The sequence below is a fragment of the Microplitis mediator genome, chromosome 8 (assembly GCF_029852145.1).
Source record: "Microplitis mediator isolate UGA2020A chromosome 8, iyMicMedi2.1, whole genome shotgun sequence".
NCBI lineage: Eukaryota > Metazoa > Arthropoda > Insecta > Hymenoptera > Braconidae > Microplitis > Microplitis mediator.
The window spans coordinates 5,340,111-5,357,472 of NC_079976.1; the positions used below are offsets into that span (position 1 = coordinate 5,340,111).

The 17,362-nt window shown below is 27.4% G+C and overlaps 2 protein-coding genes across 5 annotated transcripts in view; one reads left to right on the plus strand and one right to left on the minus strand.

The window, feature by feature from the left end:
• Positions 1-7,675, minus strand: part of LOC130673745 (WD repeat-containing protein 47) — a 58,708-nt gene extending 51,033 nt beyond the window's left edge. The window contains exon 1 of one of the 4 annotated variants that reach the window (XM_057478916.1): positions 7,543-7,675. Coding sequence is in view for 2 of the 4 variants with exons in the window: in XM_057478913.1 (XP_057334896.1) it covers positions 2,940-3,004 (65 nt within the window). In the remaining 2 variants the exon portion in view is untranslated. Of the gene's footprint in view, positions 1-2,939; positions 3,296-6,136; positions 6,264-7,542 lie in introns of those variants that run through there. The other 3 variants (XM_057478918.1, XM_057478913.1, XM_057478914.1) reach the window with 3 other exon arrangements.
• A 3,611-nt stretch (positions 7,676-11,286) lies between these two features.
• Positions 11,287-12,805, plus strand: LOC130673751 (putative gustatory receptor 28a). Its single transcript, XM_057478927.1, has 4 exons — positions 11,287-11,885; positions 11,953-12,024; positions 12,113-12,202; positions 12,711-12,805. The coding sequence occupies exons 1-4, from the start codon at positions 11,346-11,348 to the stop codon at positions 12,765-12,767; spliced, it is 759 nt and encodes a 252-aa protein (XP_057334910.1). The 5' UTR covers positions 11,287-11,345; the 3' UTR covers positions 12,768-12,805.
• Positions 12,806-17,362: the final 4,557 nt, after the last annotated feature.

Here is a 17,362-nt window from a genome sequence, read left to right on the forward strand (position 1 = left end):
TAATAGTGACCCAATTTTATTTATTAAAGAAGAATTATTTATCGACTTTCAGTAAAATTCAGTGAAATTTCGCTTTCACATCAATTAAATTACGTTTATGAATGTTATTCAATTTACAAACTGGTATAACATTTTTTTTGCAACTTCATAACAATAATAATAAGGATAATTAATTTGATTTTCCAAAAAAAAATTTGTAGATCAATTTATAGATTGGTTCAATAAACTGTCAAATTTAGTTCATTTTAAGAGGGTTCTAAGTTTTTTTCTCTATCACACTCAAGTCCATGAAAGGTACTATCCTTGTTGCACTTGCGCAGTAAATGGAAACTTTGTTCACGTTTTTCTCTTAAACAAATGAAAATTTTTGAAAAATAAAAACGTAGACTGCTAGATTATAAAGTAATGCGTCGAGTCTTGTTCTCAGTTTTATGATTAAAGGTTTTGTTTGAGAGAAAATCTTGAATAAAAATTGCTACAAAACCTCCCTTACAACGATAAGAAATTTAAATTAACCTACACTGGGATTCTGTGTTATTTCGTGGTGTACATGGAAATTATTCTTATGTGAAATGCAATCGTGTCTGTAAAGCCGGACCATGTTGGCCACCTGGCGAAGACTCAAATAAACACATGGAAAAATTACTACGGTCGTAGTAAAAGTAACAGCGATTATATCACAAAGTAACCATTGTAAATTTTACTACGGTCATAGTAATTTTTCCATGTGTTTATTTAAATTTCCGTCAGGTGGCCAATATGGTCTGGCTTCACTGTGACACCATAGTGGCCAGTGACCAGGTGTGGGTTCGAATCCCAGTGGAAGCCGAGATAATTTTTTCATGCATAAAGTGTGAGGTCTTTCGGACCTGAAATTCGTCCCGATGCCGACATTTGAATTTAATCGGTTTAAAAATGAATTTGATTTGGTGTTAAAATTGAATTTGAATAAGTTGGCCGGATATGGGATTGCCCGAGGCCTAATAATATAAGTATATACTTGTAAAAAAAAAATGACACCATAGCATTTCAAACGAGAATAATTTTTCCGTGTAGCCATACTCTCTTAAAATGAATCAGTGAAAAGTAGTCCAATCAGTAAATATTCACTGCACGAATAGTCCCAAGTATATCACTAATTCAATCAGTGATATACTTGGAACTGATTCGCAGTGAATATTCACTGATTTGCAGAATTTTTTACTGATTCATTTTAAGAGAGTACTATAATTAGTAAATTATCATTTTTAATTAATCGGAGTATTACTGAGTTTACAAATTAACGTTTTTCTGCAAATTCAAATATTCTAGTCTATTAAATTTATTTTAAACACAGACTAACCAGAAAAAATAGTAACATTATCATTGGTGTTATTTTAACACCGCACTCGGAGTTAAATTTGACATCGAACACGTGGACTTGCGCCGTTTTTTTTTTTACACAGAACTAATAAAATTTCGAAATAAATCATTCAAAAATTTAACTGTAAAATCACTTTTGTGATACAAAGCCGTACTTAATAATGCATTAATCAAAACTGTCATAACCAAAAAACAATTACTGTTTATACTAATCAGTAACACATGATATTTAGCAAAATTAAATGTTTTATAAATTATCATGAATTGTATTTTTGAAAAATACCATGAATTGTTGATTATTACAAGTAATTCCACATAAATTACTGCATTAACTATGAAAAACAATGTTAATAATAATAATACCATGAATTATACCATAAATACAAACTACAATCCCAATTGTGGTCACTTTCAAATTACAATTCATAACCAATGAGATGAACTTACGTTTTAATATAAACTTTTATTGTAACAAAGTTAAAATTTCAAAGCTGTACTTCACTGTTTGAATTTCCCGGTTTATTTAAATTAATTCAAATTTTTAGAATCAATGAAATCATCGGCAATTTATTTATTTATAATTTAAATATTCAGTGTAAAAGTATGTAAAGAAAAAAAAATGTTTATAAACTTTGAGCGAAATAAAAGTTTTAAAACAAACTTATTGTAATAAAATTATGCAGTGGATTATTGTGGGAGGATGAAGAAGAAAATAAGCAAAGAGTGTAAGAGTGTAAGTAAAGACCGGTCCAGGAAAGCGACGACCTGTCCATGAACTTGTTCATCTTATCTTTACTATTACATTACATATATTATAACTTCTTCTCCTCACTTCCGTATAATGCAAAATTACCATAAATCACTAGCAGCAACAACAATAATTTATACTTATTATTTAATAAAAATAAATTCATAATTATAATCAAATATATCGATAACTTTTCTAAACTCAAAAATTCAGGCCATAGTTTTTATATTTAAAAAAAAAATGGATACGCTGAGATGTTTTAGATCTCAGTGCAACGTTCGTTCCGGCCCGAAGAACTTTAGTAATTGGCCATATGTAATTTCTGCAATATTTATGATTATGTATATTAAATTTATAAATAAATTGTTGGCTCAATTTAAATCGATAATTTTTTTTTAAAACAAAGAAATAAATAAATACTCGTTTAGATATAAATTATTGCAGCGCGTGCTTTTAATAATAAATTACGATAATTATAAATAAACGCAAGTAGGTCCGACTTTCGATCGCGTATATATCGATGATTCTCGTTACCAAAGCATGTGCAAGACATTTAAGAAAAATTTCTCTGACCTGAAAATTCATTTGACAGATCGTTCTGGTCCTGTTATAAAATAAATTTTCATTTAATATAAAACTTCTTTTTATCATTTCCAAGCTTTCTACAAATTCTACAGTAACAGAAAATTATTCAGATGCAACCAATAATTTGATGTTTAAAAAATAATGAAAAAACCGTCGAATGCTAATACGAATTTTATTGAAAGCAATGATAGAGTATGAATTTATCTTGAATCCTCGGTAGTAATTTAATTTAAAATTCCCATACCTCCCTAATGTATCCTTTGAAAAATCCTCAATAGCAGGTATTGCCGATGACGTTGCCACGACCATTATGACGTAAATTAAATCCCATATCGTAACTTTCCTTTATGATTAAATAATTTTTTTTTTTTTTTAAATTAAAAATATTTTTAACTATAAAATGCGACGCGTGAAAATTTTACGACCCCTTCAACAACTTTATTCACCCCTAACACTACTAACTTTTAAATATTCATATAATCAGCAAAAAAATAAGTGAAGAAAATAAAAAATTTTCTATATAAATTTTGCTGATTATTTTTTCTTTGCAATTATTTTGTTTATTTAATTATTTTTTAACACGTGAAATTAATAATAAAAAAATAATTGCACTTGTGATCTGCAGTACGAGAAGATACGAATGAAACTGAGGATTGAACGTATGTACACATACACGGCGCGTTCACCTTGCAAAACTAAAGTGCGGTGAAGTGGTAGAGAGGAGAGTTAAGCTTCCTTCTTGTATAGACTCTTCTTCTTCCTGTCTCTTATTTTCACGACGCGAAATTCATGACGTGCCTGACGACGACGTTGCTATTGCAGTTAAAATAAAATAAAGCTCAATATAAATAATAAATTACATCAACTCATTCCGATGCTTGTTTACGATTATACTTAAAATTTTTTTAAAAATCCTTTTTACGACTTGTGTTTTATGTTTGAAATAACTCTATCGCGGGGTAATTATTGTAACCATTATTGTGTTTCAAAGTGCCCTAAATGTCTTCATCTCAATTATCATTCACAAGCTTTTATCAGGCGAGAGTACAGCATTTTAAATAAACGAATGTACGGAAGTATTATTTCCGGAGAAAGGATAGATGGTTTGATTAAAGTGCAATCTAATAAAATTGATCGATATTTCATAATTTGAATATACAACGTATGAAGTAATCAATATTTTTATTAAATTTTAATTTGAATGAATAAAATAAATAATTTAGTTTTAAATATCGCGATGCAAAAATTTATTTACTAGATTTCATTTACAGCAAAAAATCTAGTTCAATAAAGAAATTAATAGATAAATAACATATCAAATTAGAATATAATTTTATCCACTGATTTCTCTTTAAATTTATGATCTCAAGTTTTCAATAGAACAAAAAAAAAATTTAATGCAAAATACTGTCATTAAATTCAATTTTCAAATTTTTATTATTGAGATTAAGACTGAAAATTTATTCTATAGCTATTAGTGTATTTAAAAAATTAAAAATGGCCACTGACTACTATAATTTTAAAAAAATTATTAATTATTTTTTAAAAATGAAATAAAAATATTTGATAACTCAATTTCTCAATTAGTGTCATCTCAGAGTAAAAAAAAGTTAACGATCTGCGAGTCATGACAAAAAATTGTTTTGTTATTTTCTTGAGGATCACAATTTTTTTTTTATTTTGCAAAAAAAAAAAAAAAAATAGAATCTGAGGGTCGGTGTTCCGGTCGAGCCTCTGAGCACTGGCAATTAAAAGGTCGTTAATCTCTTTCACGGATAATGCATGCCCGCGTGGACTATACGCAACTCACACTCTTCATTCCATCTTACATATAAAAATATATATATATATATTTTTTTTTATGTATAAAGATAAATGTATATATATTATATCTTCAAACACTTCGGCAAGCTTTTCATAATATAATTCGCGCTGTAAAAGTCACAGTCTAAATGCGATGTAATACTCGTGTGTATTTAAATCTATGATGCCATCATCTTTATATATCTATATATTTTATCATATTTATTTACACAATCTTATTAATGTTTACTTCCTGAGCATTATTATTTTTTCAATTATTTAATCCAATTAAGAGTCTTGTCAATTAAAAAATTTGATAATTGGATTTCGTATTTTATTTATTTTTTTTAAATTTAAATTGACGCACTGTACTGAAGGTGGTAAATAAATAACCGCGGTACCATAAAGAGTAAAAAAATTTTTTAACTGGTGGTAATTACAATGCATGTATGAAGATTGTCCAATTTAGCAGTTAGTTAATATAAGACGACTTTTTAAATACATAAAAATTTACTCATGTGCTACATGCCAGCGATGTGAGACCAATTGTGACTCTTATATGAGAGTAAATGTAACGCGAGAATAAATAGTCGAGTGCTTTTAAAGAATTTTAATTGAGCTTGTTGACTGATATTATATATAGTTATTCTATATTAATATGTCCATTTAAGAATTATTTCAATTTAAATGAGAAGAATTGATTTTTATTCTTTAGCTCTGTTTATTTTATTAAAAAGTTTTATAGTGTAAGGACGTCACGAAAGATAAAAATTTTTAAATATTCATTTTGTTACGGAAAAAAAAAATTACGGTTCTGCGCATCAAAAAATTACTTCAAGCGTAAAACTAAAAAAATTTTACAATATTTTCGCGGTTTTTAAATTTCAAATGATAATTTTCTGGTCGATAAAACGTAAATTAATTTTTTTAACTGTAAAATTCATTGTTTCGAATTATATTGTAATTATTAGGACATACATTTTAATAATTACAGTAGGGTATAAGTACCATTTGTGGCCACTGCTCCATTTTCGGACACTTAATACTTTATTTGAATTAATGAAGAAGTGTAAAATAAAATTTCCATTGCAATAGTGTGATGAGTGTCTGCACATATTTTAAAAATTAATTATGTCACTGCGTCTTTTACAAATTATTTTATTTAAATTTTTAAAGTGGCCAAAAACGGTACTTCTACCCTATATTCTATTAAAATTAATCAGCAAAAAAAGTAGACTACAACTTTGACACATTCGGTTTTGAAAAAATATTTCTACTTAAACTGTAATTTTTTAGATTAATTACCTCTGTAATTACCGAAGTATATAATTAAAAAAATTAAAATTAAAAAAAGTGACAGATAAATTCTGTAAAATAATTAAATTCAAAAAAATTTATAAAAATTATAATAATCGTGTACGAAAAGTTCTCAGACTAATTTTTAATTAAATGAAATAAATAAATCTTTAGCAAATTAATATTTCATTTAAATGAATCAATAATTTATTGAAATAACAGTAAAAAAACTGTATTTTCGATCTGGTAAAAAAATTGAAAAATAATAAATCAAAAGACGGAATTAAATTAATCATCAGATAAAAATATGGATATTAAAATAACCTGATGGTTAATTCATACCTTTATAACTCAACTATCCTCGGACCATAAAATAGATCGAAGCAACAATAAGTATCCTCGATCTATCTTCATGAAACAACAATTGAGAGTGAGTCGGTACATCAAGCGTGACATAACGGTCCACAATCACATTTCTCTATCAAGTTAACGAGTCAAAACACAACAAAAACTGGTTTCTGCCTACCGGATTATAGTTCGAAAATAATTCTCAAGATCAAGTGCCCAATGTGCAACACCCGGCTCCATCTGTCCAACCAGTCTGGCGCCTCACATATAACCCATCCACATCCCTATATATATATACATACATTCATATACATTTCTGCTCTATATTTACTGACAGAATAGCAGGTCAAATGAAATAAAGACGTCCAGGATTTATGCAACTCAATAAATGCTGCGTTTTGTCCCTACAGATTTATCAATAATTTTTTTTTTTTTTCGTTTACATTAAAGTCCAATTAAATTTATTTTCTCATTGATAAATATCGCGTGTTCTACACGTGCTTTAATAAAAAAAAATAACTGCTCACATTAGGACCACGGATAAGGTAAACTTGGAAACGATAAATTTATATATATATATTTTGTATATATATATATATATATATATATATATATATATATATATATATATATATATATATATATATATATATACAAATATTAGTCATTTAACCGGTATTATGTCTCGCAAAACCTACAGATCATATATGTTTTATATATAAATGTATATATATTTATATATATGTATATATATATTGAATTATTAATATAACTAAATAAAACTTGATCTTACATTAAATAATTAATTAAATAACGGTATGAAATTCTTCTCATGCGTTACAGATTTATATTTTATAATTTAAAATTTAAAATTAAGTCAACTGTATCATTATCTGTTGAAAGATTTTTCCAAACTCATTAATGACAATGAATTAAAATTTCGATAAGAGAAAAATTAGTGGCCAGTTAGATAATTTTTAATGGAAGAAAAAAGTTTAATTGCTTCATTAAGATCAAATAAGAATGAATGTAATTAAGGGAATATTTATAAACAAAAAATAGTTATGGAAATGTCAAAAAAAGTCATTTTAAAATTTTTAAAAATCATAAAAAAACTGGAGTATTCGAATTAATTGGTGATAAAATAATTGAAATGACTAATTGTATAATTGGCACTAAATAGTTAATTAGCAAAAAATAAACAGATGACAGTAGGGTTGATGTACGGTGCTTTTATAGAGGTCTAATCGATGATCATATGATATTTATTTAAAAGAGGTTGGGTTTAAGTTAACTGTGAGAATTTGAATGATAAAATATGTAGCGGGTATGTCGAGTGTATTGATAATACGATAATTATGTAATATTTGTTTTAGAACATGTAAATAAAAGCTACTTACCGCTGGATTAAGTGTAAAAACGTCAGGAGCTAAATACACACACCTACACACGTTATATTTCACTGAAGAATCTGTTGGTTCGATTTATTGCCGCTAAGCGACACTATCCGCACGCGATTCAAGAGACACCAAACTGTAGGAAAAAAGGCGCGGATTTTTGAATTTGTAAATTGTATAAGTTGATGAACGCGAAGTAAAAAAGTTGGGCTCTATTATCGCCATGTCAAAAGTTCATGCGATTCAGTTACTTTGAATTATATTTATTATTATTCATATACTGTAATTTATTCATATTTATGAGCAAATTAATTAGTAAAGAAAAAAAATTAAATAAACAATTCGAATGTTTACAGTTACGCCATTTTGAATAAAGCGCCTCTTCTTAAAATACGCGGGAGAATTCAAAATTCGATTTTTCCAATAAATAAAATAAATGTTTAAGTATCAAATAAAGTAATAAAATTATTATAAAAAAATCTTGAGCGTGAATGATAATGAAGTTAGCTGACGTTTAACAATTTTTGAATTTTTTCAAAACAATAAATCATAAAAAATTGCACTTACAGTTTTTTAGATTTTCTACCTGTGTATATTTTTAGTTTTGTTTTTATTCAAATTGAATAATTGAAAAAAAAATACGAAAATATTTAATTGTCGGTTAACTTCAGGATCATTGTGTGTGAATGTAGCAAACATCAGACAAATTTAAAATTATGAATAAATAGAGTAAATAATTATTAAAAATTAAATTAATAAAAAATGTGCTTTTAAAAAATTTTGAAATTTATTAGTGCATTTTTTATCAATATTATTTTTTCAATTATTTACTCTGTTTATTTATAATTTTAAATTTGTCTGATGACTGCTACACTCACACTCATAAAAAAATCAATTATTGAATAACTTTTATTTATGTTAGTCAAAAAGAAAAAAAATTTCAACTTACCAATTTTGTTCAAATTAATTCACTCTTCGCGCGTTTGTTTTCTGCTGCGAATGCCTGGACATCAACTCACAAATTAATAAATTGAACACATAAATAATCGTTAAAAAAAATACACTGACACAAATTATTAATTACCGAACTAAAATAATTACTTGAGAATATTATTTTCAATAAATTTATGTTATTTAATTACTGTTATTTGTGTATTAAAATTCCGATAACTAACATGGCATCATATAGTACGAGAGCTAAGCCGGCACTGAATTTAATTTATATCAAAACTTACACTCACTATCACATATAATTTAATATCTCAAAATGTTACTCATTCAACGTGAAACGATTTAAAAGTAACAACACACTTATAATCAAGCGACACGGTAATTAAATAAATTATATTTTAAGTAAACGGGTTCAGATGACAACGAGAACTAGAGCCTCGATTACGCGGGAGCCCGACTCTAAATATTTCGAGAAGCTTCTGGCGCACGCGCATCTCAATTCCCTCTCTACTGCGCAGAGCATTTCCATTTAAACCATCGCGCTGTCTACTACAATGGCGCAAGTGTTTTGTGTCCAACTTCACATTGTCGCCATCGCAGTAACTCGGTCCTGATTTAGCCCGTGATTGAATTAATAAATTCAGTGTTTTTTCATTTAATTAAATTCGAACTCTTGTCTCTAAATATTTTTCGCTACCCAATAAATAATTTGTGATAATAATTTAATCGGTATTTGAAATATGAACAGAAAAAATGAACATTTAACTGAACCGTATCATTATCTACGTGGTCAAGCCACCGGCGTTCGTTGTCGTTTGTTTAATTAATTTAAAATATGTGAAATTAAGTTTTTTTAATCATCATTTATAAACTAGTGTTCAAAATTTATAAGTGATCGTTAGTGTACAATTGAATAATTTTTTTTTGTGAAGAGATTAGTATAGAAACAGTTTTTTTTTTTTAGTTGTGTTCCATGAGTGTAGTGTTGGATATTTTATTTCAGTGTTAAGTTTGTATTAATTATTTTAATCAGTGTACTTTATTGTGAATAATTATAAGTATTTCAATTCCGATTCCTGATCGAGCTCCAACGAATTCATCCGGAAGCCGCAAAATGTAAGTTTTTATTTTTTTATTAAAACAATTATTTATTTATTTCTGATACTGGAACTATTATTTACTGTTTGAATTGTATCTCCCTGATTATTTACAATTATTGATTTTTTGAAGTCTCAAACTTGAACAAAAAATTTGAAATCTATGAATTTTCACGAGTGTAAATGTAGCAGACATCAAACAAATTTAAAATTATAAATAAATAGAGTAAATAATTAAAAAAATAATATTTATAAAAAATGCACTTATTAATTTCAATATAATTTAAATGCACATTTTTTAAAAATTTTATTTCATTAATTATTTGCTCTATTTATTTATAATTTTAAATTTGTCTGATGTCTGCTACATTCATACTCATGAATTTTCCGGTTGATTGAATACAATTCTACATGACACTAAAATTAGCTAAAGTCTAATAATTTTTGAATTTTTTTTAAAAAGACATTATAAAAAAAATTTCTACACATGCACATTTTTTTTTAACTTCCCGCTAAGAAAATCGATGATTTTCGAAAATTTCGGGAAGTTATTGTTTTCACCCCGATTTTCGAAAATCGAGTTTTCATCTCGAAGAGCTCGAAAATATATTCACAGTGATGGTTTCAAGCTCCTTGAGCTCGTAAACAGCGGGAAGTTTTGGGGCTGGCCCACACGTTCAGCCGATAGACAGATTTTTTTTTATTGTAATTGATTTCTAGAGAAAAAATTCGAAAATTTTTAACTGCAGGATCGTAAATCAACAACAAAAAAATATCTCGATCATTAATTATCTTTCCTACGTGTTCAATTAGTCTAGAAAAAATTTATTTCACGCATTTAAAAATTAGATGTCAAATAGTCAAATGATAAGACAAGCAGCTGTCTCATTCTAACAATGGACCTTCAGGATGGTCGAGAAAACTCTCGACACCCCTAAAAATGTCTTTCATTTATTTACCCGGTTTTCAATACCGATTTATTCGAGGAATAAACTTGTATTAAACAAAAAAAAATTCAGTTTGATCTTATCATAAGAAAAATGTTCATTTAGTAAATTGGTTGTCGCCATTTAAATAAATTATCATGTCTCTGTATAAAAAGTTGTTATTACAATCAGCAGTCAACATTGCAGAATACACAGACATGAAAAATAACATTCATCAATAACATTAGTTGCTGTTTTCAACGTTGATACAGTACGATTAGAGTTCTTTTCGTCATCGGAACACGTACACTTAACTCTAATAAGTATTCATTTAAAATATAGTCCATAAATTTCAAAAGTTATGCAGCAAAAAGTTTTTCACATAAATAACAATTCACAAAAATACGAATTATCATTATTGATTAAACGTAAATTGTTGTGCTGTCATATAATTATTTTTAAATTACTAGGATTAGCTTCATGGAAAGTGAATATAATTAAAATTTTTGAATGTGAAAATGATATAAATAATAATTCAGTGCCCGTAGAAACAAATTCAAATTACGGGTATTTAATAAATATCTTATTAATCGTGTCATTGTTTACATATTTCACAGTTCTATTTATATTGGGATTATTTTCGGCAGCAAATTCAAAAATTGTAAGAATATTCGAATTCAGTTATCAGTTCCTGGGAGTTATAACAGTTATTATTGTATGGGTAATTTATATTTTATACGAAAAAATTATTGTCAATATTGTCAACACTTTAAAGAAGATTGATAACATATTGAAAAATTGTGACTGTTATAAATTTGAAAATAATTATTGTATGAGCATTCCGTTTTTATTAAATTTTTTTTTTTGTGCTCTTTTTTGGTTATTTGGAATGTTTATTAATATATCAATAGCGACTCCATTGTGGGTGATTCCAAGTATTATAAGCAGTTGGGTTTTGACACAGTACGCATTATTACTAAATAATATTTATCTTCGGTTCAGAAGTATTAATGCAATGATTATAAAACTTGGTAATTTAAGTACAGAATTCGAACTAAAAACAGTATTTAAATCAAAAACTCCACTTGGTAAACCAATTACTAGAGATATTATAAACATTAATTATGTCTCAATGAAGCTATGTCAAGTATGTGAAGATGTTGAAAATTTTTATGCAATTCCAACTTTATTAACTAGTATTTATTTCATTTTTTCAACTATACTAAGTCTGTACTTGGAGATTCCATTGATAAATACAAGTCATATCGACCTGTGTGCTATTTTGATTCAAATATCCTGTAGCTCATGGTTTTCAATGGTCATTATAAATTTTGTTACTCTCGTTAGTAATACTGTTAAAACTACAAGAGAAGTAAGTGATGTGGCTTTAACTATTTAATTTAATTTAATTTGATTTGTAGTAATTTTTATATATTTAGTTCAAAAAACTGGGGTTCAACATTCATTTACTTCTAGATCAAAAAGAAGTAGACTTAAAAACTGAAGCAGCGGTTAGTTTTGTTTATGATTCTCAATTATTTACTTTTTAATTTGAATTCATTACATAGTTTTGAAATTTTCTATACCCGTTTATTTTAGCTGATTGAACTTTCACGTGACCTTTTGCATAGAAAAATTGAATTTAGCATTTATGGAATGATTTCATTGGACGGATCTCTTTTACAAGTGGTATTTAATTTGGAATTATTTATTTTCCATAATTAGTTAAATTAAACACGATAACTAAATGCATAAGGGAAAGCGGGGCATGACAGAATACTCCTAAAAATTTGGTAAAAAATCATTTTATATTCACTTCAAATTTTAGAGTGATATGATTTATCTGGGACACAACGGGACATCAAAATAGTATAGTAAAAATTATTTTGCTATCATGTTTACAATTAATTCTTAAGTGATACGAAATACTTAGAGTAAAATGAGGCATTAAAAAATTACAGAAAGCTAATAAAATGTTTATTTCTACTTTTTTTTTTTTTACATTGCGTTGTGTCCCAGAAAAAAATTTTCTATGAAAATTATTGTAAACTGATAACATATTTGGTCAAAAAACATGAAAACTCGATATATTCGCTGTCCAAAAGCAACAAGAATCGATTATTCTCTTGGCTATTCTGCTGCGCCTCGTTTTCCTCTACAAATAGTTGCAATAATTATAAATAAGTATTTATTTCAGATCCTAGGGACTATTATCACTTATCTTGTTATTTTAATACAAACTCACCCCCAATAATGAAAATCAAAATATTCCTCCGATATATTCGAATTTTTCAAATGACAAAGGTGAGTATCATCACCAAAATTTTTTTATAATAGAAGTTTTATTATGAATACGTTCTAAAAATACATTCATATGTTGTGTAAAGATAAATTTAATAAACAACAAAAATAATGGCGTTTTAATGTCTTTATATTATATAACAATAAAATCAAACTAAAATTCATAGGTTATATACAGCTCTATTAAGTCTGATCCAAAATACGGCAGTTTACACTACCCTCCATATATTACAGTAATTAACCGTAAAAATGTCGCATTTTACAATAAAATCGGGTAATTCGTGGTAAAATTCCGTAATTTACGATGGGATACCGTAATTTTCAGTGAATAACCGTAATTCAAATCTACCAGGGAATATATATATTTTATTTACGTATATTAAATTATATAATATATAGTATGTTACACGTCTTTTACAATACATTAGATACATTTGGTCTGATAGCACAGTTTGCTTTAACAAAAGTCTACTTTACAAAAGTTTCCTTGAATTTTTTGTCAAATGTCCGTCAACTTCGGATTTTTCCGTTTTTGACGAAAATTTATAGACAACTTGCTATACAATTCGACGTAAATTTACTACCCGAATAAGAATGCAAATTCACTTCAATAGTTGACTAAAAAAAATTTGTCATCAATTTTCAGGCAAATTTTTACATCAATTTATTGGTAATTTGACTTGAAAAATTGTTAAGTATTTTTTTACCATCAAATTGTAGCCATTTTTATGTATAAATTTGCTTACTTACTGAAATGGTAATAATGAATATTACCGACTTTTTTTTTCTAATAAAAAGTTACCTCTAAATTGAGAAAAAATTAACCGTAAATTTTTCTTTACAATTTTTGCTGTCAAATTGTCAGCAAATTTCAGGGAGTTTTAATGTCAAATCACTGTCAATTTTACTCGACTAATTATGATACGGATTTGTATTTAATTCATGCAAGATTATAACTCAAGTGTCCTTGCTCAATAATTCATCGAAAAAAAAATATCCTGTATAAAAATATATCGTAATTAATACAAGTACTATCTCGCATTCATATTGATAGCATCTTTCATGAATATAAAAATTATTTCCTCGCTAGTCACAATATACGTAAACACTTTACGAAGGGTTCTGGTCAATAAATCGCATCATGAAGTCTGAGCTTTTTTGCAAACGTACATATGAGAAAGAACATAATGTAAATTTACTGTTAAAACGTTGCTTATTTACATTAAACTTAATTATTTTCAAAACATTCGGACTAGCGCCATGGAAAGTAAATAGCTTATTAATTTTTGAAACTAATGATAACAATAATGATGAAGTATATCCATTTGAAGTCTCAAAGTATGGAATTGTATACGGTGTTATATTAATAATTATTACATTAATATACTGGTCAGTTACATTTATATTACAGCAATGGAATCAAAACTACTTTGATTCAGTTATGACGAATATTATAGACGATTGTCTTATAACTTTTGGAATAATTGTTCTTATCATTGTATGGACAAGTTACTTTTTACGACAAAAGACGACCGTGGATGTTTTTAATGGGTTATATAATATAAATAAGAGCTTACAAAGTTGTAAAGTGTATCAGTTAGAAACAGATTTTTGGTTCTATATTATATGTGTTGGGAATTTTACCATGTGCTTTGTTGTATTTATCATTGAGTGGTTTGTAATTCGAAAATATGCAATTCCATTGTGGTTTGTACCATTTTCTATAAGCAGTTGCGTTTTGACACACTACACATTATTATTAAATATCATTATCCAATTACTCAAAAGTGCTAATAAAACGATTCTCGCACTTGGTAAAATAAATATAGAGGATACAATCAAGACATCGGTTATTTCGAAAGTTTTACTTCAAGAATCGGTTATCAGTGATAGTATAACTATTAGCTGTGCTAATATAAAATTATGTGAGATTTGTAGTAAAATTGTCGATTTTTATGCAATTCCTACATTATGTATTATCATTTACTATGTTACATCAACTACTTATAATTTATACTTTACAATCATATATATAATTATGAAAGATGAAAATTATTCTTTTGTAATTGTTTTGGACGGTGGCTTATGGTTTTTGTTCACAGTTTTAAATTTAGTGGCTTTGACGACTAATGTAACCAGAATTACACGCGAAGTAAGATATCTAAATATTTATACCGTAAAAGTATGTGTGTTTTAATTTATAATTTTTTTATTTCAGTTTAAAAATACTATGCACTACATTGATTTATTTTCTACTCGATGTGAATTAGATCCAAATACTAAAGAAATTGTAATATATACTTGCATATTGTATTTTACACAGAGGAAAAATTTAGTTTATAGTTTCCATGTTGGTAAGGGAACCGCATCAAAATGAGACCACACTGGTCAGTTGGACCATTATTGAAGCTGTGTTGATTTATTGCGTAATTGAATTATCGAAATGAGCTTTAGTTGTCATGGATCAAGTTAAAAAATTCGAGAAAACTGTTTTTGTTTTTAATTCCGACTCATTTTACCTCAAATTTAGTTTTTTCCAGTTTTCAGTGAAATAGTTTAGATAACGAACACTTGAAAAAAGAAAAGTAAATTGGCATGTACCTGAAGATCGGAACGTTTGTTACAGAACGAAAATAAAAAAACAGAATGAAAAGTAAAAATCTACTGGATATAGATTTACGAAATTTTTCGCATAGGCGCTAGTATATTAGCCGAAAATTGCAGCCACCCCCAATTACCCTTCAAGTCATCCTCACGCAGTAGAATTTCGTAAATTTTTTGACTTTCGTTGCGCGAAAACGTTCTGATCTTCAGGGACATAAATTGGCCACACTGTCTAGACTGGTCAACTTGCTCTATTCTTTTCTACAAACCGTAACGAAATATTTGCTCCCGGATTCCTATATAAATATTCTCTGTGTCGATGTAGGAATTTTCCAGATATCATATAGTTATTTCCTAATTAAATACTATTATTATAAATTTTTCATGTGGTGTAGAAACATATTTCCTACGTCAGATAGCGATCATTTTAAAAACTCCTCAATCAGCATAGAGAGTATTTCTACTGGCATAGAAAAATTTACTATTTTTTCTCTCCGTGTATATATGCAAAACATATTTGTTCAATTAAAAATTGAAATTTTTCATCTATTACAGCTTACTGAATTTTCTCATAGTTTAAAATACCTACATCCGGAATTTACTACTTACGGAGTGATAAAACTTGATGGTTCTCTTTTACAAAATGTAATAATTATTTATTTTAATTAATTAATCAGAAGTAGTACTATGGATATAATGTAAATTAATATTTATAATTACATCTTAATACATTATTATTTTCAGGTTTTGGGCTCAATGGTCACTTATCTTATTATTCTCATACAACTTCGCTCTAACTAAGTGGTGAATTGCTAAACTTAGCACAGCATTCCACAAAAACACACCATCAATTTGATGATTAATAAATGCAATAATAAAATTTTTTATTCATGTGTTATTTATATAAGAAAACGGAAAATCGTTGACTATCTCGTAGACTTGAGATATCGATCTGCGCTTTTAGATAGAACAAGCTTTTGAGCTGATAAGAGAAAAAATTATTTTTATTAGAAGTTTCTAGAAGTTATTTGCACTTAAAAAAGTGAAATAGGTGATTTTCAAATGAACCGTTTTCATAGATAAGGACCTAAATCATTAAACAAAATATTTCACTCGATGCGTAAAGTTACTATATAGTAAATATATTTACCGAATGAAATGCTTCTCGTTTAGAAATTTTAGTTTATATCTGAGAACGGTTCATTTGAAATTTCCATTTGCTAATGTAAGTTCAACAAGGACCCCAGACAGCATTCAAATCAGAATGACTGCTTTACGACATCTTTTTGAAGGCGTCCTCAAAAAGTCTTATAATGACTTCTTAAAGGTGCCATTTTTAAGAACTCTTAATTGAGAGTACTTGAAGACTCCATAAATAAGACGTCAGTTTTGTGACGACTAAATGTATTCTTTTTTAAACTTCTTTATGAAGTCAAAATTAGGAGCTTCTTATAGACGTCATGGTAAATTCATACTGAAGTCTTATTTGCGAAGTCAGAAAAAAAAAACTCTTTTTAAAGACGTCTTAGTGAGTTCGCTAGGTGGCTCATTCGACATCTTGAAGACTTCTTAAAGACTTCTTTAAGATGTTGATGAGACGTCTAAATCATAAATAGGAATTCATTCAGAACTCATCAAGACGTCATTTTACTATCTGGGACCGTTTCGTTTGTTCACATGTGGGTGAGAAAGAGAATCGATGGCAAATCCTCTTAATATCTATAAATTTTTTATATCTATGATGAAAAAAAAATTTATTTAAAGTTTCATCAAGTAAGTTCAGAAAATAAAATTTTTTCATACATGAATTTGATAACATAGGGGAAGGGGGGCAAAAGGGGGTAGGGTAAGCAAAACGGGGTACCCCCAAAATTTAATAAAAAAAAATTTTATATTTTAAATGGTTTTTAAACATTCCAAAATCACTTCTGTAAATATAATTAA